General features: G+C 40.6%; 1 protein-coding gene across 1 annotated transcript in view; it reads right to left on the reverse strand.

Annotated features, from left to right (window-relative positions):
* Positions 1 to 24,890, reverse strand: part of LOC124709127 (E3 ubiquitin-protein ligase Iruka-like) — a 158,363-nt gene that overhangs the window by 77,639 nt on the left and 55,834 nt on the right. The window contains exon 3 of the mRNA XM_047240788.1: positions 18,274 to 18,389. Coding sequence (XP_047096744.1) covers positions 18,274 to 18,389 — 116 coding nt within the window. The remainder of the gene's footprint in view (positions 1 to 18,273; positions 18,390 to 24,890) is intronic.

Raw genomic sequence — 24,890 nt, forward strand, 5'->3', positions numbered from 1 at the left:
CCCTAGTGTTTCAGTCACAGCTTTCTGGTTGATCATTGCATCTCTTTTTCTTGGCACTTTATGTACAATACCCAAGTTTTTTCCATTTAACTGCAACACCTTACTTTGCCACTGCAATAGATGTTGCCATATGATAATGACGCACTGCTGCTCAGATGGTTTTTTAATCCAATCCTCTTTGTAGAGCAACATTCCAGGTGATCAAAGAGCTATCGGCAGAATGCATTTTCCAATTACCAAACTGTATATCCTTTCCTGGTCAAATTACGTGTGTCTTTAAAAAAATTAATTTCATTTTACTTTCAAATAATCCCAGATATACAAATTATAGTTTTTATTTGTGAGATATTAAAATGGCTTAATATAGGTCCCCTGACAATAGAAGTTGTGGGCAAATCTTTATTCAGCAATTATGAGATGATGCAATACAGAGAAAACTTTGAATTCAGGCCATTACATTTAATTTTTGATAGTCCTGTAGACATGTAGTTTGCCATGTAGAAAACATGATCTTACACTTGAACATCTTAATTGTGACTGCTTCTACATACAACTCGCATGTATGTTGCTGTTATGCAATGGCCCGTGTATATTACAGATTAGCATTGGATAAATAGTTTGTCTTGTTCCATTTCCAAGTGAAAATTCCATGAAAACCAATATTTATGTTTCTGCTGTTGCTAATGTCATTTATACAGAAGCCTATCATTGCCTGCAAACACAACATGCCCATAATTAAAAGTTCAGTTTCAAAATGCAGTAGAAAGAGAACCACTACTCAGAATGACATCAAATTTGAATAGTACATTATTCACACCGAAGAAACGTCATGGAATAAGCAATAATTTAACGAAAATTTGACCAACGAATGGCACTGTAAATGCCAGAATATGCACTCCAACAGACATGCAGCACATGGCTGTTCCTCAAGTTTTGCGTCCGAGATGCACAACATGGCTGCCTCTGTGAAAGAGCATGCACTGCTGATAAAGCTCTTAAGCTCTTCCAGACTGCGTCAGGAGCCCTGCAGACGTTCCAGAGACTCATGGCTATGGAGGGGGGGGGGGGGGGGGGGGACACATTGGTCCAAAGTTTGCTAAGGATCTGGAGAAAACGATTATAAAATTCGAAATGACAGGTCCTTTTGAAGTTCAATGTGGTAGAGGGGTAAAGCAGTGGTGTCCAAACAAGCAGCGGATGGGAAACTTCCCAAACTTTGGACATGCCTGCAAGCAAAGTACATAAGATCTTACGAATCATCCTGTATTGCTGTCCATACAAAATCATGCAAGTTCAAGAGTTAGCTCCTGCTGACCTGCCAGCAAGACAAACGTTCCCTCTGGAATTTCTTGCTTGCATAGATGTGGCCAATGAACGGCAATGGAGAATTCTGTGGACAGACAAAACCCATTTCCACCTCCAAGGGCAAGTCAATATGCACAGCTGTAGAATAAGTCAAGATACAGAGCTGCAGAATACGTCAAGATACAGAACTATAGAATATGAAGAATGGAAAATCCGCATGCATATCAACCAGTTCCACCCACATGCATATCAACCAGTTCCACCTCATTCTGCAAAGGTGGCTGTAGGTCGGTTTGATAGCATCATTAATCAAAGAGCCAAACTTTTTCGTGGAGATGAGTCCTACAAGTCCTTTTATGTGTACCATCTCTGGCAATGGCAATGAGAGTCTTTTGTGCACCAATATCATTCCACTCTATCAACAGTGTGGATGTGCGAGTAGGATCATTTTTATGCGAGATAGCATTTCTTCTCACACTGTATGCTCCGTGAACGGGGCACAGCAGAGGAATTTTGTACATGCTAGAATTATCAGCCATCATTTTCCTCCAGCCTGGTTGTCCATGTCACCTGACCTTTATACATGCGAGATCTGGCTGTGGTGTTACCTGAAAGATATGTTCAGTGCTCCAGTTATGAACATAGCTGAACTGAAGGCATTCACTGCGCAACACATTCTGGATGACCCCTGAGACACACTGACCTGTTGTGGAACATGCTGTTTCTCAATTTCAACTTTTTCAAGAAGACTGTGGACAGCATACTGAACATGTCTTGAGTCAGTCTCATGATAATTAGAAACGATGTCATTTTGATTTTTATGGACTTGTTGCATCTTTTAAGTGTCCTGCCAATGAAATGCAGCCTTTGGCTCGCCTTCCCCACAATATTATCTATGTGGTCTTTCCAACTGAAGTTGTTCGTAATTTTAACACCCATGTACTTAGTTGAATTGACAGCCTTGAGAATTGTACTATTTATCGAGTAATTGAATTCCAACGGATTTCTTTTGGAACTCATGTGGATCACCTCACACTTTTCGTTATTTAGCGTCAACTGCCACCTGCCACACCATACAGCAATCTTTTCTAAATCGCTTTGCAACTGATACTGGTCTACGGATGACCTTACTAGACGGTAAATTACAGCATCATCTGCGAACAACCTAAGAGAACTGCTCAGATTGTCACCCAGGTCATTTATATAGATCAGGAACAGCAGAGGCCCCAGGACGCTTCCATGGGGAACACCCAATATCACTTCAGTTTTACTCTATGATTTGCCATCTATTACTACGAACTGCGACCTTCCTAACAGGAAATCAGGAGTCCAGTCGCACAACTGAGACAATACTCCATAGGCCCGCAGCTTGATTAGAAGTCGCTTGTGAGGAACGGTGTCAAAAGCTTTCCGGAAATCTAGAAATACGGAATCAACTTGAGATCCCCTGTCGATAGCGGCCATTACTTCGTGCGAATAAAGAGCTAGCTGCGTTGCATAAGAACGATGTTTTCTGAAACCATGCTGATTACGTATCAATAGATCGTTCCCTTCGAGGTGATTCATAATGTTTGAATAGAGTATATGCTCCAAAACCCTACTGCAAACCGACGTCAATGATATAGGTCTGTAGTTCGATGGATTACTCCCACTACCCTTCTTAAACACTGGTGCGACCTGCGCAATTTTCCAATCTGTAGGTACAGATCTATCGGTGAGCGAGCGGTTGTATACGAATGCTAAGTAGGGAGCTATTGTATCCGCGTAATCTGAAAGGAACCTAATCGGTATACAATCTGGACCTGAAGACTTGCCCGTATCAAGCGATTTGAGTTGCTTTGCAACCCCTAAGGTATCTACTTCTAAGAAACTCATGCTAACAGCTGTTCGTGTTTCAAATTCTGGAATATTCCATTCGTCTTCCCTGGCGAAGAAATTTCAGAAAACTGCGTTCAATAACTCCGCTTTAGCAGCACAGTCATCAGTAACAGTACCATCGGCACTGCGCAGCGAAGGTATTGACTGCATCTTGCCACTTGTGTACTTTACATACGACCAGAATTTCTTCGGATTTTCTACCAAATTTCGAGACAATGTTTTGTTGTGGAACCTATTAAAGGCATCTCGCATTGAAGTCCGTGCCAAATTTCACGTGTCTGTAAATTTTAGCCAATCTTCGGGATTTCGCGTTCTTCTGAACTTCGCATGCTTTTTCCGTTGCCTCTGCAACAGCGTTTGGAACTGTTTTGTGTACCCTGGGGGATCAGTTCCATCTCTTACCAATTTATGAGGTATGAATCTCTCAATTGCTGTTGCTACTATATCTTTGAATTTGAGCCACATCTCGTCTACATTTGCATAGTCAGTTCGGAAGGAATGGAGATTGTCTCTTAGGAAGGCTTCTAGTGACACTTTATCCGCTCTTTTAAATAAATAACCCAGATGCATATAAAATGAAAAATGTTGAAGAATACTTGCAAAGGCTCCCCCCCCCCCCCCCCCCCTCTTTCAACACTGACTGCCATGTCTTCAATTCACTGTTTTACTGCACTATTACTTATGGGCAATGTTTTCAAAATTTGATGTACATTCTGATGCATTACTGTTGAGAAGTTCTTTTATGGAGGGTGTTATTACCATTTCTCCAGTATTATAGCTTTTACTACTTTGTAATTAATTGTGAAATGTGATATGTGGCAATTAATCCACCTTTTTTCACTTCATGTTGTTTCTTAAATGATATGATTGTTGAATGATTTTGACATTTTTATATTTTTGCTGAAAATATTAAATCGACTTGTCCATACCATTTGACTGCCTTGTAGAAAGATTTTCTCACAAGCAACTTGGCTTCATCACCTTACTGGATAATTTATGACACAATCAACACATCTGATATTTTTTTACTTAAAATTGATTCTATGAAACCCACCTTCAGATATTCTACCAATTAGCTATTTTGAGTCACGGGCTCACAATATTTCACGATATTTTGTTTGAAGCTGTAGGCAAGTGTACACTGTCATAAATCTGCTTACCTCCAAGCGCAGCCACAAACGAAAGAGTCTGTGCCATGTGTCGTTATCTATGCATACCTCTCGCACATTGTGGATTGGGTTTGGGGCAGGGGCAGCTCTGCTTGTCTGATACAGTTGGGAGGTGCACAAGTTGTTCTGGGATAAGACTCGTTTGTATCGCACTATAGTGCCACTGAGTTCTTCTAACATTACATGAACTACACTTATGCCTGAGTGGTACTAGTAGTAGATTTTCTGAAATGTAAAGTGTCACAGGGAATGTTACGCAATTCTAATGGAAACGCGTAACACGTTCTCGATTCACTTCAGATAAAATTCCAAGCTTTCAACGATGCCCTCCATCACCACAGTCAGGGACTAAAACTATCTGTCGTGAACTGGTAAGGTTCCCACTTTTATACAAATAGGACAACATCCGATAGGCTGGATTACATCATGATGACACATACATAGACTGTGCACTCTGCATCCACAAGTTTTGCTTGCGCACTCTATCCAGCATTGCCAGCAATATCATGCATCACATCAGGCAGTGAACTAGCTAAAATGACTGATGGATCTGCAATGGGTTTGCCACTATCACCAGCCGTAGCCAATTTTTTCATGGAAGTTGTTGAAGAACGAGCTCCCTTCCCAACCTTGCTTCTCCAGATTTTTAATCTGCAAGCATGACAATACAGCACTGCTCATTTGAATGGCATACATCCCAACATAAAATTTACAGTAACGGAATCAGATTGAAGACTAGGTCATTCCGTATACACAAAACCGATACAAACAGATCTGTATCTCAACAGGTGTAGCTTTCACCATCTCACTCAGAGGAGAGCTATGCTGAACACCTTAGTACACAGAGCCAGAACTATTTTGGACACGGATCGCCTCGGCTCCGAGATCAAGCTTCTGAAGACCGTGTTCAGAAGGAACATGGTATTCTGTCCGTGCCAGAGAGGAGACCAAGACATGATGTTCAAACAAGCCAAGAGGACCGGCACATAGCGTCATTTCCATTCTGCTGTACAACTAGCAAGATAGGAGTAGTCGTAAAAGGCAAGGCATCACACCAGTCTTATGGCCAGCCAGAAAAATTAAAGAAACACTGTGATTGGTTAAAGCTAATCTCGGTCTGAGAGTGCCAGGAATTTATTACATTCCTTGCGAGTGGTACACGGGTCAGTTAGTACGGACAGTTGCCAATCGTTGCGTAGGAGCCTCAACGTCAAATGTTATACTACTGATGTGCATGCACTCTCACATCATAACTTCTGCCCTCACAAGCATCTTGATATCCTCCTCACCATAATCCTGTGTTTACTACACAAAAAGTGGATTTGTTCTTTATTGTAGGTCCATTTTACTGATTGTTTTTCTGGTCACAGGTCACACTATCCCGTGTCTTAACCTGCATAAGGGCTGTGTGTCATACAGAGAGACAATAAACTCTCAATTATCTGTGGTAATTTGGACTTTAAAACCGTGGATAACCAAATTCCGCAGATAATCCACAATTAAAAGCTGCTCAAAAACAAAACTTAATTACAATATCATAATTAAAATCACTTAGCTAATGTTTATTATAAATTCTGCCTTAATCATCATAATACACTCCTGGAAATGGAAAAAAGAACACATTGACACCGGTGTGTCACACCAACCATACTTGCTCCGGACACTGCGAGAGGGCTGTACAAGCAATGATCACACGCACGGCACAGCGGACACACCAGGAACCGCGGTGTTGGCCGTCGAATGGCGCTAGCTGCGCAGCATTTGTGCACCACCGCCGTCAGTGTCAGCCAGTTTGCCGTGGCATACGGAGCTCCATCGCAGTCTTTAACACTGATAGCATGCCGTGACAGCGTGGACGTGAACCGTATGTGCAGTTGACGGACTTTGAGCGAGGGCGTATAGTGGGCATGCGGGAGGCCGGGTGGACGTACCGCCGAATTGCTCAACACGTGGGGCGTGAGGTCTCCACAGTACATCGATGTTGTCGCCAGTGGTCGGCGGAAGGTGCACGTGCCCGTCGACCTGGGACCGGATAGCAGCGACGCACGGATGCACGCCAAGACCGTAGGATCCTACGCAGTGCCGTAGGGGACCGCACCGCCACTTCCCAGCAAATTAGGGACACTGTTGCTCCTGGGGTATCGGCGAGGACCATTCGCAACCGTCTCCACGAAGCTGGGCTACGGTCCCGCACACCGTTAGGCCGTCTTCCGCTCACGCCCCAACATCGTGCAGCCCGCCTCCAGTGGTGTCACGACAGGCGTGAATGGAGGGACGAATGGAGGCGTGTCGTCTTCAGCGATGAGAGTCGCTTCTGCCTTGGTGCCAATGATGGTCGTATGCGTGTTTGGCGCCGTGCAGGTGAGCGCCACAATCAGGACTGCATACGACCGAGGCACACAGGGCCAACACCCGGCATCATGGTGTGGGGAGCGATCTCCTACACTGGCCGTACACCACTGGTGATCGTCGAGGGGACACTGAATAGTGCACGGTACTTCCAAACCGTCGTCGAACCCATCGTTCTACCATTCCTAGACCAGCAAGGGAACTTGCTGTTCCAACAGAACAATGCACGTCCGCATGTATCCCGTGCCACCCAACATGCTCTAGAAGGTGTAAGTCAACTACCCTGGCCAGCAAGATCTCCGGATCTGTCCCCCATTGAGCATGTTTGGGACTGGATGAAGCGTCGTCTCACGCGGTCTGCACGTCCAGCACGAACGCTGGTCCAACTGAGGCGCCAGGTGGAAATGGCATGGCAAGCCGTTCCACAGGACTACATCCAGCATCTCTACGATCGTCTCCATGGGAGAATAGCAGCCTGCATAGCTGCGAAAGGTGGATATACACTGTACTAGTGCCGACATTGTGCATGCTCTGTTGCCTGTGCCTATGTGCCTGTGGTTCTGTCAGTGTGATCATGTGATGTATCTGACCCCAGGAATGTGTCAATAAAGTTTCCCCTTCCTGGGACAATGAATTCACGGTGTTCTTATTTCAATTTCCAGGAGTGTATATGTGAAAATTCGGTACTTACAAAGAATACAGTACGATCCAGTTTTATATTACCTTACACTATTTTGAGACAAAATACAGTCCAGTGCTTGCTGTGTTCAAGCAGCACATTGTTTACTATATTCATGTGGTAACAAGAAATTATCGCTCTCCTGAGGCCACTCCTACGTTAAAGAAATATTTTCAGCATGGGGGAAAAAAAGAAAAGAAGGAAAGGGAGGGGGAGGTGGTAGGGAGAGAGTGAGAGTGAGAGTGAGAGTGAGAGTGAGAGAGAGAGAGAGAGACCATGGATAATTGAGAGTTTACTGTATATGTCTTTGGTTGTTCTGAGTGAAATAAATGTCTTTTGATATATTGTGTGTGTATTGCAGTATTCTCCTTTGGACTTGCTACACCGTTTACAGTTTGGTACATCACCTACCCACACACCTGCCTACCAGCAGACTTCTCATTTTCAAGATAAAATTGGGTATGACCTTTTCCATATGATATTTCAATACTTCCTGTTTAGTGCAAGTTCGTTACGGTGTATTACATTAGCTCTACAGTTTGGTTCATTAAAATGTTTTTATTAAATAGGTGGTTCCTTGGGAGTCTGCGTTTGATAGATTACTCTGATGTAACTTTATATTCTTGTTTTATTAGTTATTATTAGTATACGGTACATGGTGATATAGGTAGTTAACAGGGGGGGGGGGGGGGTGTTCATCTCCAGTAAGTGGTTTTATGACAACATATAAATAAATATTTCACCTTCCAATTGTACTCATCGGTATATGACTGATTTTTTTTTTTTTTTTTTTTTGCTTCAGGCGATTCACAAGCACTAACATTAGCACTACATACCTGTTGTTTGTCAATATGTGACACGTAATTTTGACCCCGATTAGTAGGTTCTCTTTATTATTATATGGCATATATATTTTGTTCCCTATTTTATATTCGCACAGAGTGCCACTGTTCTCTCATTTTATTTCTTATTTTAACTTTGACGTCACTCCCTGTACAGTTCGGTTTTTGTTATATAATTACTACATATTACCACTGTATACAATTTGATTTCTTAAATTTACATCAATCCTTTTGTTATGTAGTTTAAAGTGTTGTTGTTATTATTGTCTTTACAAGGGGCCTGAAAATGGCATCATGTAATGCTGAAACTGGTAGCAAAAATAAAATAAAATAACATTGGGAATATAGACGGCTGAAGATGTTTTTGAGTCAGCCCGAGGTCCCACAAACATCCTGTATAAAGATGGACTTACACAGAAATATTATTTTTGTCAGTTTGCATGTGTCATTCAGTTGCAACAGCAGATGCATACGGTATCATATCAATGAACATATTTGTTGCTAACAGTTTGATGAAGCACTTCAAGCCTTTTGGTATAATGTTGTATAACTAGTTACAGTTGATAACAAGGTATGTCTATAATCATTCAAGCAAGGAAATTGTAATTATTAGTACAAAAGCTGGTTTATGTGGCATTGTCAGCCATGATAATGTGTGAAAAAATGTTTAAAGTAAGTTTCTCTTTAGCTTATTAAAAATTAATTCTAAACTGTATGGAGTTATTTGAATAGTTATTTAAATAGCAATCCACAGTCAATTTCTTATGCCCTATGTTCATAAATGTTTGTCATTTTAGTACAAATGTTACAGAAATTGACAGTTCCACAAGACGAAGGAACTTGAAAGAAGTTGTTGTAATCAGCAAACTACAACATAGGTCCCTTTGGCAATCTTGTTGAAATCCAGGCTCAGAAGCTATCCGGCGAAAATTTGATTACAATCCCTGTTTTTGTTTTCCAGAAATGTGTATCAAAATTATTGATTGCTTCTTTCAAATATCCGACACATCATTGCACGGAACAAGGTGTGCTTATGTCGAAACCTGGCATACTCGCATGAAGCTAAAAAATGACATCTCCTAAAACATCAGGTACCATAGTTAACAGCAAAATACTCTAATTTTATCAAATTTTCCTCAAAACAAACAATGTCTTAGTTTATGTGCCATTGCTGTGTATTAGTCCCTTTACTGCAAACAGGTCTAAATTTTTTGATAAAAAGGCTGTTTCTAAAACAAATTTTAAGTTTGGTGATTGGTTGATTTGGCAATATCCTGATTATTTTTATTAGCCACTTTTAAATCAGAAAATTTTTCTGTGAGTAGCCACAAGAAAGCAATAACACATGCTATTACTGAATACACAATTTGACATTACACAGTTCTTATTGTGTTTATATCACACGATTGCCTGAGAATTCTGAATGCTTACAAGACTGCCCACCTTTAAACAGTTTCTCTCTATGTTAGTCACACTAAGTTTTCTATCAACAATAGTTGACTCTGCTCCTTGTCAAATTTCAATTTCACTGATTTTCATGGGTTTCATGTGTGCAATGTAGTTTGTTAATAGATAGAAGAGAATATGAGCTGTCTTGCTTATGTTTAGCATTAATTTATTCTCATACAGCCAGGGCAGGAACCTGAGTTACTTGGAAGAAAAAATTTGTCATCATCTAAAAAACAGAAGCAGTATTTATCCGGTTTAATGGGAGCTCATCAATAATAAGTAGGAAAAAAGAGTGGGTATAGTACTGAGCTTTGTGGGACTCCACAGCTTATTAGCATTTTGTCAGAGAATTTTTGCATATTTTATCTCTGATGCAATTAGCTTCAAGCTACTGAAGCAACTGTGAGCAATTAACAACATCAAAAGCCTTACTAACATCAACAACAATACCAAAGGAAAACTCTCTTTGTCTGAAGAATTTAAGAATGTTCAGTGAAAGTGCATTACTACAGACCCCTTTTTAATAAATCCAAACTGGTGCTTAATCAAATACATTTTCTTCAAAAAAGCTGTTAATTTTAGATGATTTTCTCAGTTATTGTAAATATAGTCATAAGTACAGAAAAGAGGCAAAAACTGCTTAAACCATGACTGTCACAATTTTTGAATAGCGGAATTACCTTTGTGGCCTTTAATAATTCTGGGAAACGCCCTCTGTTTATTGACTTGCTTATCACATTTCATAGTGGTGTCAAAATTTTCACAGTAATATTCATTTATAAGTAATCTGGGATACCATCAACACCACATGATTAAGAGGATTTTGTGGCTGTAATGATTAACGACTTTTACACCTCTTTATCAGTTACTGGTGTCAGGAAATTTCATTTGCTTGAAGTTGGGAGTAAAGTTGTGTAGGATTCTGCTGATACAATGATTCCTGGAAGAAGATCTTCACCAATCTTTGAAAACTGCTTGTTGAATAACATAGCTCTTTGCTTTGCACTCAAATTTTTGTAGTATTAACTGGAGATAAATAGTTCCACTTGGCATTGGTGGGGACCAATGACTACTTTCCAGAAAGCTTTACTCATTATCTCAATTTACCATATAATGCCTCCCACGAACCACAGACCTTCCCGAGGAGGTATGCCTTGCGTGCCTCTATGATACAATAAGCAGTACCATCGCTACAACCACAACAGAGGTGTATCTGTGGAGAGGCCAGACTATTATGACGTTCCTCAAGAGGTGCAGTAGCCTTTTCATCAGTTGCAGTTATAACATCAGCCAACATGGCCTTGCTACGCTGAGACTGCTAATAGCTGAAAGCAAGGATAAATAATATTTGTAATTTTTTTGAGGACATGAAGCTCTACTGAATGGTTAAATGATGAAGGCATCAGCTTGGGTAAAATATTTCAGAGGTAAAATAGTCCCCCATTCAGATCTCTGGGTGGGGACGAACAGAACAGTGAACACATTTTCAAAGTGAAGACAGACATGATGCCAACTCTCACCACAGTGGTACAAGTTTATATGCTAACTAGATCTGCAGGCGATGAAGTGATTGGAAGAATGTATAGTGAGGTAAAAAAATTATTCACATGGTTAAGGGAGATGATGATGTAATTATGATGGGGGATTGAAATTAGATAGTAGGAAAAGGAAGAGAGGAAAAAAATAGTAGGCAAATATGGACTGGGGGAAAGAAATGAAGGATGAAGCTGCCTGGTAGAATATGCACAGATCATAATTTAATAATGATTAACACTTGGTTAAAGAATCATGAAAGGAGGTTTATATGTGGAAGAGATCTGGAAACACAAAGGTTTCAAACAGATTACAAGAAGGTGAAACAGCACTACCAAGACCAGATTTTAAACTGCAAAACATTTACAGAAGCAGCTGTGAACTCTACCCATAATTTATTAGAATATTACAATAACACTTTGTAGAAAGGTAGGAAATTAAGAAACTGGGACCTGATAAGTTTAAAGAACCAGAGGTAGCCGAGTTTCAAACAGAGCATTAGGCAAAGACTTACTGAAACAGGGTTAAAGATGACAAAAGAATGGAACAGGTGCTCTTGAGAGGTGAAATAGTGAAGAGAGTAAAAGATCAAATAGGGAGAAAGTCAATACCCCATACAAAATGCACAACATATTGAATCTAACTAAGGAGAATATATATAAATGGCAGCAAGTAAAACAGATAAAACAGAATGCAGACATCTAAAAAATGAGACAGATAGGGAGTGTGAAGTGGCAAAGCAGAATAGCTATATGAGAAATGTAAAAACATACCCTCCTGCACAACTAGAGGCAAGATAGATTTTGCCTGTAATAAAATTAGAGAGAGTTTCAGAGAAAAGAGAAGCAGCTGTGTGAATATCAAGAGATCCGATAGCAAGACAGTTCTAAGTACGGAAGGAAAAGCTGAGAGGTGCAAGGAATACATAGAAGGGCTACAGAAGGATGGGATTGAAGGTAATACTGTAGAAAGGAAAGAAGAAATACATGAAGTTGATTTGGGAGATATGATACTGTGAGAAAAATTGGACGGATTACTGAAAGGGGTTAAGTAGGTGACATTCACTGTGAATAATTGAGACCCTTGGAAGAGCCAGCCATTACAAAACTATTTCACCTAGTGTGCACAATATAGCAGACTTCAAGAAGAATGTAACAATTCCAATTCTGCTGACAAGTGTGAATACTACCAAACTATCAGTTTAATAAGCCATGGCTGCACAGCACTGACACAAATTATTCACAGAATAATGGAAAAAACTGATAGCACCTGACCTTGAGGAAGATCAGTTTGGGTTCCACAGAAATGTAGGAACATGTGAAGCAATACTGACTATGACTTGACTTAAAAGATAGGTTAAAAATAAAAGATAACCTACATTTATAGAATTTGTAGATTCAGAGGAAGTTTTCAATTGTGATAACTGGAATAGTCTTTGAATTTCTGAAGATAGGAGGCATCAAATACAGGGAACAAAAGGCTATTTTCAACTTGTACGGAAGCCAGGCTACAGTTAAGAGTGTCGAAGGATACAAAAGGGAAGCTGTGGTTGAGAAGGAAATGTGAAAGGTGCAGCTTATCTTCTATGTTTAGCAATGCCTACATTGAGATAACTGTAAATGGAACCGAGGAGAAATTTGGCAAGAGTGTTGAAATTCAAGAAAAAAAATAAAAAACTTCATTGTTAGCTGACGACATTGTAATTCTGTCACAGGCAGCAGAGGACTTTGAAGAGCAGTTGAATAGAAGGGATAGTGCACTGAAAAAAGGTTATATGATGAATATCAACAAAAGTAAAACAAGCGTAATGGGAATGTAGTCAAATTAAAACACGTGGTACGGGGGGAATTAGACTAGGAAAGGACACACTAAATGTAGAAGATCAATTTTGTTATTTGGACAATAAAATAACTAATGAGAGAGTATAATGGGCAGCTCTATCAAAGCAGTCTTCAGACTGAAGATCTCGATGAAAAAAAGTAGTAATGGTTAGAGATCTGTTTTTAGTTTGATACGACTTTGTTGAGGAAATTTCTATATTTTTCAAGCATCTATGGGAATCAATTTGTTTCATTTTCCACGTGAAGATGTTTACAGCCAAGGTGGTTATTCTTTGTATGCTCCATCCATTGTATGGAACATGAAACTAACTATCCACTGTCTCTAAATGGCAGTTATTAAATACATATAGTGAGAGGAAAGGGAGTTTAACACACTGACACACAATATCAACATTTGTTTACCTTTTCAGTGTCACTCTAGATAAACATTTTTTTCACATCTCGTGCTTCAGCAGGTACTGCAAGTAGCATTACATTGTTGGAATCTATTACATGTCTCCTGTAGGCTATCTTTGGTACTGAGAGCCTGTTTTCCAGCCTTGTATGTTCATTTTATTTTGAGGAGGACACTTTCACTATAAAGTTCTTTGGGGCCTTAACTGAACAGCAGGATGTGGGTGTTATTGTTGTATGCAACTTGATCACATTTGTCAAACAGGATGTACTTCTTGGTGTTGTAGTAGTAGTAGTAGTAGTAGTAGTAGTAGTAGTTTTCAGTCCAGAGTCTGGTCTGATGCAGCTCTCCATGCAACTCTATACTGAGCAAGCCTCTACCTCTCTGAATAACTACTACAACCTATATCCTTCTGAATCTGCTTAGTGTTAGTGTCTCCCTCTATGATTTTTACCCCCCCCCCCCCATGCTTCCCTCCAATACTAAATTGGTGATCCCTTGATGCATCAGAATGTGTCAACTGATCCCTTCTTCTAGTCAAGTTGTTTCACAAATTCCTCTTTTCCCCAATTCTGTTCAGTACGTACCTGCTCATTAGTTATGTGATCTACCCATCTAATCTTCAGCATTATTCTGTAGCACCACTTTCAAAAGCTTCTATTCTCTTCTTGGGCTAAACTAGTTATCAGCCATGTTTCACTTCCATACATGGCTACACTCCATACCAATACTTTCAGAAATGACTTCCTGACACTTAAATCTATACCCAATGTTAACAAATTTCTCTTCTTCAGAAACGCTTTCCTTGCCATTGCCAGCCTACATTTTATATCCTCTCTACTTCGACCATCATCACTTATTTTGCTCCCCAAATAGCAAAACTCCTTTACTACTTTAAGTGTCTCATTTCCTAATCTAATTCCCTCAGCATCACCCGACTTAATTTGACTACATTCCATTATCCTCGTTTTGCTTTTGTTGATGTTCATCTTATATCCTCCTTTGAAGACACTGTCCATTCCGTTCAACTGCTCTTCTAAGTCCTTTGCTGTCTCTGACAGAAATACAATGTCATCGGCAAACCTCAAAGTTTTTATTTCTTCTCCATGGATTTTAATACCTACTCCTAATTTTTCTTTTGTTTCCTTCACTGCTTGCTCAATATACAGATTGAATAACATCGGGGAGAGGCTACAACCCTGTCTTACCCCCTTCCCAACAACTGCTTCCCTTTGATACCCCTCAACTCTTATAACTGCCATCTGGTTTCTGTACAAATTGTAAATAGCCTTTCGCTCCCTGTATTTTACCCCTGCCACCTTCAGAATTTGAAAGAGAGTATTCCAGTTGACATTGTCAAAAGCTTTCTCTAAGTCTACAAATGCTAGAAACGTAGGTTTGCCTTTCCTTAATCTAGCTTCTAAGATAAGTCGTAGGGTCAGTATTGCCTCACATGTTCCAACATTTCTACAGAATCCAAACTGATCTTCCCCGAGGTCAGCTTCTACTAGTTTTTTCATTCGTCTGTAAATAATTCTTGTTAGTATTTTGCAGACTTGACTTATTAAACTGATAGTTCAGTAATTTTCGCACCTGTCAACACTTGCTTCCTTTGTGATTGGAATCATAATGCTCTCTCTCAAACACTCTACAGCCTATGGTTCTTTCAGTTTATCCAGATCCCATCTCCTTAAATTCCCACCTTTTTGCAGTTTCTTCAGTTTTAGTCTACAGTTCATAACCAATAAATTGTGGCCAGAGTCCACATCCGCCCCTGAAAATGTCTTAAAACTTAAAACCAGGTTCCTAAATCTGTCTTACCATTATGTAATCTATCTGAAACCTTCAAGTGTGTCCAGGCCTCTTCGACATATACAACTTCTTTCATTATTCTTAAACCGAGTGTTAGCTATGATTAAGTTATGCTCTGTGCAAAATTTTAGCAGGCAGCTTCCTCTTTCACTCCTTACCCCCAGTCCATATTAACCTACTACTTTTCCTTCTTTTCCTTTTCCTTTCGAATTCTAGTTCCCCACGACTATTAAATGTTCGTCTCCCTTAACTAGCTGAATAATCTATTTTATTGCATCATAATTTCTTCCATCTCTTCATCTGTGGAGCTAGTTGACATATAAAATTGTACTACTGTCGTAGGCGTGGGCTTCGTGTATATCTTGGCTACAATAATGCGTTCACTATGCTGTCCGTCGCAGCTTATCCACATTCCTGTTTTCTCCCCCCCCCCCCCTTCATTATTAAACCTACTCCTGCATTACACCTATTTGATTTTGTATTTATAACCCTGTATTCACCTGACCAGAAGTCTTGTTCCTCCTGCCACCAAGCTTCACTAATTTCCACTATTTTAACTTTAACGTATCCATTCCCCTTTTTAAATTTTCTAATCTGCCTGCCTGATTAAGGGATCGGGCATTCCACACTCCGATCCGTAGAATGCCAGTTTCATTTCTGCTGATAACGACATCCTCCAGAGTAGTCTCCACCCAGAGATCTAAATGGTGAGACTATTTTACCTCTGGAATATTTTATCCTAGAGCATGCCATCATCATTTAACAATATAGTAAAGCTGCATGTTCTCGTGAAAAATTACATCTGTAGTTTCCCCTTGCTTTCAGCCATTTGCAGTACCACAACAGCAGGGCAATTTTGGTTGATGTTACAAGGCCAGATCAGTCAATCATCCAAACTGTTGCCCCTGAAACTACTGAAAAGGCTGCTGCCCCTCTTCAGGAACCAAACGTTTGTCTGGCCTCTCAACAGACACCCCTCTGTTGTGGCTGCACCTATGGTATGGCTATCTGTATCGCTGAGGCACGCAAGCCTCCCCACCAATGACATGGTTCATGAGGGAGGATGTATTTAATAGATTAATAAACAAGTTGATTTCCACAACTGTACAACACAGTTTATATTAAAATCACCTTACAATATAATTATTTTGCCTTTGGTCCTCGAGAGCTCCAATTTATCCTGAAATACTAACACATTACTAACTGGTACTGTACAGATGCGTATAACAATTGATTTCTGTTGCCAGTACCACATACTTCTGCTTTTCACATTCCACAGTGCTTTCCTACATGCAGTGTCACACTACCAATACAACAAGAAAGAATATTGCAGAGCTGGCTTACACACAACCTAAGTATTAAACTTCCTGGCAGATTAAAACTGTGTGCCTGACCAAGACTCGAACTCGGGACCTTTGCCTTTCGCGGGCAAGTGCTCTACCATCTGAGCTACCGAAGCACGACTCACGCCCGGTACTCACATTTTTACTTCTGCCAGTATCTCGTCTCCTACCCTCCAAACTTTACAGAAGCTCTCCTGCGAACCTTGCAGAACTAGCACTCCTGAAAGAAAGGATATAGCGGAGACATGGCTTAGCCACAGCCTGGGGGATGTTTCCAGAATGAGATTTTCACTCTGCAGCGGAGTGTGCGCTGATATGAAACTTCCTGGCAGATTAAAACTTGTGTGCCCGACCGAGACTCGAACTCGGGACCTTTGCCTTTCGCGGGCAAGTGCTCTACCATCTGAGCTACCGGAGCACGACTCACGCCCGGTACTCACAGCTTTACTTCTGCCAGTATCTCGTCTCCTACCTTCCAAACTTTACAGAAGCTCTCCTGCAAACCTTGCAGTTCGAGTCTCGGTCGGGCACACAGTTTTGATCTGCCAGGAAGTTTCATATCAGCGCACACTCCGCTGCAGAGTGAAAATCTCATTCTGGAAACATCCCCCAGGCTGTGGCTAAGCCATGTCTCCGCTATACCCTTTCTTTCAGGAGTGCTAGTTCTGCAAGGTTCGCAGGAGAGCTTCGGTAAAGTTTGGAAGGTAGGAGACGAGGTACTGGCAGAAGTAAAGCTGTGAGTACCGGGCGTGAGTCGTGCTTTGGTAGCTCAGATGGTAGAGCACTTGCCCGCGAAAGGCAAAGGTCCCGAGTTCGAGTCTCGGTCGGGCACACAGTTTTAATCTGCCAGGAAGTTTCATATCAGCGCACACGCCGCTGCAGAGTGAAAATCTCATTCTGGAAACCAAAGTATTGTTTCCAGAGTGGAAAGTAGAAGAGCTGTAGTGGCAGAAGACCGAGTCTGGTTGTCTCTTGTCCTTCCATAATTCAGTCAGTGACAGCACTGCACATGAAACGGAAGTGTCTATGTTTGAGACCATGTGTGGCACACAGTTTTAATCTATCAAGAAATCTTATAAGGTGTACATTCCCTAAAACACATAATGAAGGATTTATACTGACAACTGTTAGTGCTTTACCTTCAAAATACCAAGATTCAGAACAACGAAATAATTATAAAATAATTATTTTACTGTGTGACTTGTGTGTATAATATCTTCAGACGGCAGAAAGATTTTTCCTGCAACTAAAATAGTTGCAGGAAAAATCTTAATTTGTTCCCACAACTAAAATAGTTGTGGGAACAAATTAAGTTTTTTACTACTATACTTATGAAAAAATTATACACAGGTGGCGATTAACACTGAAATGATTTCTTGAGGAGCACATTTGAGGAATAGGAACTCAACTGTAGCATTTTTCCATAAAATCATCAATCAGGTGAACAAAGAAATATATCGCTTTCTGCTGTCTAATGTACTGACACACTCAAGACAAAACCTCTTTTCTTTTTTCCATTGCAAGGAATAAGACCACATTTTATTGTCCGACACATATGATTTGGACATAAATTAAGTAACATTTGAAGAGATTACATACCAACAATGCTCCTCATGTGCGAATATGTAAACTATGGCACTTTTCCCCAGTTTCTCCTAACATGCACGATACTATCTTACCTAGGACCAGGTCGGCGAACATCTGCTCCATCTCTTTCACGAACACGAGGTACACGTCTTTCAAGGCCACCACGGCCAACCCCCATCAGAATATCAGTGATGCGGTCTTCCAGCCGCTAAACACCAACAGAAATTGAACAAAGTGTATCAAGTTTAGAAAGCTACAGCATTCCAATAAAGTACTTATGTTAATCAAAACATCTACAGATTAGTTAACTGACAAACTGCTTTACATCAGTGACAACAGAACTGAGCATCAATGCAATCATTACCAATGCAAGACTGTGTTAGAGCTTTCAATCAAAGACACAACTATAACATTTTAAATAATGTTTGTAATAAAACATTTAAGACAAAGCAAAAGTAGATCATATGAGATCATTTACTTTGGAGTATATAGGATAGAGCACCACTTACTTGATTTGCAGAGGAATTGCGTAGCAGCCAAGAAGAAAAGGATGAGCTTACAGACAGAGTACATATTCTCTCAGATATTTTCCTTTTCTGAGAGCATATATACTCAAAACAAACAATGGAAAATCCAGGATGGAATGTAACAATATTATAAGAAGAAAAGTTGCCACTCACCATATAGTGGAGATGCTGAGTCGCAGATATGCACAGCAAAGACTTTCACATTTAAAGCTTTTGGCCAATGGCCTTTGTCAACAATACACGCACACACACACACACACACACACACACACACACACACACGTGCACGCGCACACAAATACAACTCACACACACGACTGCTGTCTCAGGCAACTGAAACTACACTTCGAGCAGCAGCCCCAGTGCATGATGGGAGTGGCGACTGGGTGGGGGTAAGGAGGAGGCCGGGGCAGGGAGGGGGAGGGATAGTATGTTGGGGGATGCAGACAGCGAAGTGCTGCAGGTTAGGCAGAGGGCAAGGGAGAGGTGGGGAGTGGGGGGAGGGGGGGTGCAGAAGTAGCAGAAAAGGAGAGAAATGAATAAAAAGGCTGAGTGTGGTGGTGGAATGACAGCTGTGTAGTGCTGGAAAGGGAGCAGGGAAGGGGCTGGATGGGTGAGGACAGTGACTAATGAAGGTTGAGTCCAGGAGGGCTATGGGAATGTAGGATGTATTGCAGGGAAAGTTCCCACCTGCACGATTCAGAAAAGCTTGTGTCGGTGGGAAGGATCTATATGGCACACACTGCAAAGCAGTCACTGAAATGAAGGATATCATGTTCAGCAGCGTGTTCAGCAACTGAGTGGTCTATTCGTTTCTTGGCCATGGTTTGTTGGTGGTCATTCATGCAGACAGACAGCCTGTTGGTTGTCATGCCTACATAGAATGCAGCATAGTGGTTGCAGCTTAGCTTGTAGACCAAATGGTTGGTTTCTCAGGTAGCCCGGCCTTTGATGGGATACGTGATGCTAGTGACTGGAGTAGGTGGTGGTGAGAGGATGTATGGGACAGGTCTTGCATCTAAGTCTATTACAGGAGTATGGGAAATGAGCTAAGGAATTGGCAGCAGGATGTTGTTGTGTAAGGATGGACAAGTATACTGTATAGGTTCGGTGGACGGCAGAATACCACTGTGGGAGGGGTGGGAAGGATAGTGGGCAGGACATTTCTCATTTCAGGGTGTGATTAGAGGTTATCGAAACCCAGGTGGAGGATGTAATTCAGTTGCTCCAGTCCTGGGTGGTACTGAGTTACGAGGGGAATGCTCCTCTGCGGCCGGATGGTGGGACTTTGGGAGGTGGTGGGAGATTGGAAAGATAAGTCACAGGAGATTTGTTTTGCCTTTTTGCGCCTATCCCATAAAAGGCAGGGATACCTGTGAAACCAACCATTTGGTCTACATGGTAAGCTGCAACCACTGTGTTGCATTCTACGTAGGCATGACAACCAAAAAGCTGTCTGCCACATTAATTGCCACTGACAAACTACGGCCAAGAAACAAATGGACCACCCTGTTGCTGAACACGCTGTCGAACATGATATCCTTCTATCCTTCATTTCAATGATTGCTTCACAGCCTACGCCATATGAATCCTTCCCACCAACACCAGCTTTTCTGAACTGCGCAGATATGGGAACTTTCCCTGCAATACGTCCTACGTTCCTGTAACCCACCTGGCCTCAAACTTCGTTAGGTACTGTCCTCACCCATCCAGCCCCTTCCCTGTTCCCATTCCAGCACTACACAGCCCTCATTCCACCACCACACCCAGTCTTTTTATTTATTTCTCTCCTTTTCCACTACTTCCCCCCCCCCTCCCCACCTCTCCCTGCCTTCCATCTAACCTACAGCCCTTCCCCGCCCCAGCCTCCTCCTTACCGCCACCCAGTCGCCACTCCCATCATGCTCTGGTGCTATTGGTCACAGTGTGGTTTCAGTTGCCTGAGACTGCAGTCGTGTGAGTTGCGTTTGCGTGCACGAGTGTGAGTGTGAGTGTGAGTGTGTGTTGCCTTTCTGCGGCTCAGCATCTCTGCGATATGGTGAGTAGCAACTTTCCTACTTATAATAGGATATATACTCAGTTGTTCGCCTTAATTTCAGTGTAACTCTGAATTGTACTTTCTCAATGGGCGGTCAATTATTTTCCTCTGATGAAGGAATTTTATTTCCTGCGCACTGTTCTTGTAAAGTGGGTAACAAGGCAATCCAAGACCAAATTGATCATTAGTCTCAATACACAGTATATTGCTTTGAATGCTAAATCGTTTAAAATATTCCACTACCTTAGCAGAGCAATTCATCTTAACATGTACATCTACAGAGAACTTTATGAATTCCACCTCTCAGTTTACTTTAACAACTGCTCTTCAAAAAATTTAAATAGATTAAATCATATGAATCCTCAAAAGGTTTATGAATATCAGTGACAGATACAGCAGTGGCAATGATAACATGCAATACCAAGTCTCTAGAATCTGTAAGATGTATATCACTGGTAAGCTAGAAGTCTTGTTACTGGAAATGCATACGGCTCCAAATGTTTATTCTTCCCAATGTGGGTAGCCTTTGGTGTTTTGTATTGATAAAATGTATAAATACAAAAACTGCTTCCATTGAGACGAGCAGGAAAGATACTGATAGAATTAAAAAACTACAGGGAATAACCTAGATTCACTGAACGAATCTACAATTGAAACACATATTCCACAACATTTAAGACAGGACGACAAGTTAAATCCACACTGAACCAAAATTCTGGCCCATATCCATTTGAGTGACCAGAAGTAAAAATGAACATTTTACAAAACCAAAACAACAAACTTCCACCTGTATTTTTCTCAGTTACTACCCTTTCTGTCAGGTATATAAATTCCAAATGCAATTTTCAGCTACAAGTAAGTGAAACAGATTAAATTATTAATTGAATTAGATGAATATACAACACATTTTCCTTAAAAAGCATCCACCAAAAAGTTTTTATGTATCAAAACGTAGCTTAGATTTGAAAACTTTAATTCTTTTTTATTAGCCCTGAATAAGAACTCTGTTTAAAAATTATGTAATTTTGTGTCGTTTTCCAACAACTTTTGATAGTGCTTGCATGATATTATTATTTAATCACACACTACCGAGAATATAAGCATTTTTGCCTTCCTGTCTTTTCACACCAGGTGGATCACTAACGCCTTAGGATCTGGACAGAGCCTCTATTGAAGCCCCCCTTCCCCATTTTCTAGCAACAGTGGAACTTGTGGCTCCATATACTTTCCCGGTGTAGTAATTGATGATATTCGAGTTGGGTCTCCAGCGAGAACATATCATCTTCACACAATATTTCGGCAGTCCATCTGGGTGCCATCTTCAGGTGAGTAAGCCATTGCACTAACTCACCACAACTGAAATCGAATATGTCGCCACGGCTCCTTTATACACTGTCCGTAGATCCACAACACATGCATAAACATAACTGCTCTCTAGAGCAAGACAACAGTGCACCGTTGGGGAAAACTTGTGGAAACGATAAATTGATAAACACTATTGACAGCTATTGATGACCAAAACATAGACCCTTGTTTAATGTCAAACAAAACTGGGTTCCAATGCTTACTTAAATGACATCCATTATCTCTGTTTATAATTTAGTCAGACAGCTGGATTTCAATTACTTCTTTCATCACACAGTCCCAATAACGCAACATAAGGGCAACCACTTGTGTCTCATCGTGTAACATTTCATGTCCTTCAGTAAGACAATGTTCCACAGCCCCAACTTTTCTGGCTGAAATAAACGTGTGTGGCGATGGTGCTCCATGCATTGATCCTGGAGCATACAAATCATTTCTCCGGTACAGGCTTTCCTGCAGTGGCAGTCAATTTTGTAGACACCAGGCTTCCTCAAACCCCAATAATCCTTCACTGAGCCCAGCAGAACTCTAGTTTTAGCTGGCGGACGGAATACACTTTTAATATCAAATCTTTTTAAAATTCTTCCTATTGCTGAACATATGATTCCCACAAAAGGTAGGAATGCCACCAATTTGCCTGTATGTTCTGTTGGTTCCTGCAAGGGTCCACTCTTTAGAGCATGACAGATCCGATTGTTGGTATACCCATTTGGCTCGAACACTACTTCTAGATGATCCAGTTCTTGTGTCAAACTATCTGCATCTGAGGTGGCGTAGGCTCTTTTTACCAATGTACTTAGGACCTCATTGCCTTAGTATGGTGATGACAACTTGATGCATGAAGATATTGGTCTCTGCGTGCGGGCTTACAATAAACACTGTGTCCTAATGTCCCATCATCCCTCCTGTAGACAAAGATATCTAAAAATGGAAGTTTCCCATCCTTTTCAACTTCCATCATTAATATTTGGATGCAGACAATTAAAATGATCTAGGAAATTATCCAGAGCATCCCTCCCATGCGACAATATGGGAGAAGTGCCAACTGTGAAATAGAGGAGGATAAGCCTTGGCAACAGTGCCATCTATTAGCAGTAAAGGCAAGTCAGCATTGTGTAAAACTGACATTGTCTTTGCATTTCAGTCCACAGTGTGAGGAATCGCATTGATTTATACAAAAAGATGGGTTTAGTGTATTGTAAGATGCTGAACAGTTTCAGGAAGTTCAACTAACAAAGGCACTGCATGTTTTACCATGTCAAAGAATGTCGAAAAGGAAAATGTGAAGGACCTAGGAGAGTACAAGAGGTTTTAAAACTTAGAAGGAAGCTCTCTGAAGAAGAAGAAGAAGAAGAAGATGATGAGGAGGAGGAGGAGGAGGAGGAGAAAAAAAAAAGGGTGAGTGTTTAATTTATACGAGGTAAAAAGTTGCATAACTTTTAGCGAAGTCCTTGCGCCCTTTGAAGGATGATGATTTAATAGAAGATTTATGTCCATTTCAGGTACAAAAATCCATGTAATGCCTATATCAAACCTGATAATTGTGCGTTGCATACAGGTTATGGCAGACAAAGATCGGAGCCAGATGGTAAAATTATTGTAAAGAGTTTGTTGCCTGTTCTTTAGCATTCTATGAAAGTGTAGATATCACTTGCACACAGATTGATGTAATATTCTCAGCAGTTTTGAAGAAACTATAAGAACATATATTTCTCGTGAAATTTGTTAGTCTGTGTGCCTACAGATGGAGTGCCAATCATGTTGGGTGGCAGGGGGTGGGGGTGGGGGTGGGAAAAATCAAGATCTTTCTAAATCTATACTAACCAATCCAAAGTAAAGTGCATGGCAGAAGTTACATCACATTGTACCAGTTATAAGAGTTTCTCCGTATGATTGTTTAAGTGCCTCTGTGCATGCTGTAATTAATATAATCTTGTCCTCATGGGCCTTATGCGAATGATACATAAGGGTGTTTATTTGGTAATAAATATGCAACCAGTCTATTTTTTTTTTACGATGTATTCAACCATGAACATGTTTTCGAGCCATTGCAGGCTCATCTTCAAATGGAAGTGTTACAGAAAAATTATCTTGTGGACCAAGTGTAGCTATATGCATTGCTGGTGCTGCTGGCAGAAATTACGGAAATTTAATAATCAATGATGAAACATTTATGAATCCAAAAGTTTTTTTATATTTTAGGTACTTACAGTATACTGCCTTGTGGTATTCATATCAGATTGCTTCTTATAACATGCATTATTATGCTACGTACACAAATAAACACAGTATGTAGCTACACTTGGTTTTACACTGGCTCACAGGATGTAAACATTCTATGTTTTTACAAAGAACATGGATATGACAGATGCTGCACTTTTATTACATAATAGTCTTTGGCAAGAGATGCACTGAATTATGATACAAATATTACTAGTACAGGTTTTATGTTTCAGTAAATGTTGCTTGCTACATACAAAAGGTAAACAGCTAGAGATGAATATGTAATACATAATTCAAAACTTTTTGTCAGTTAGAGAATTCCATAGTCGTTACACACCAAGAAGAACAAGATTTATGCAGGAAGATGAATTAATGTCTTTTTTTTGTGCCAGAATATCATGTAAATTCTGGAAGAAAAGGTTTTGCATTGATTCAGTCTGTTCGTTCAGGATTTTTTGGGGCGATTTCCAATTGTTGAAGGAGGTCTTCTCAGAAATGTGTAGCGCAGAAATACTGTCGTTGATATCATCAACACAGTATTCATGATGAACAACAT

The sequence above is a fragment of the Schistocerca piceifrons genome, chromosome 7 (assembly GCF_021461385.2).
Source record: "Schistocerca piceifrons isolate TAMUIC-IGC-003096 chromosome 7, iqSchPice1.1, whole genome shotgun sequence".
NCBI classification, from domain to species: domain Eukaryota; kingdom Metazoa; phylum Arthropoda; class Insecta; order Orthoptera; family Acrididae; genus Schistocerca; species Schistocerca piceifrons.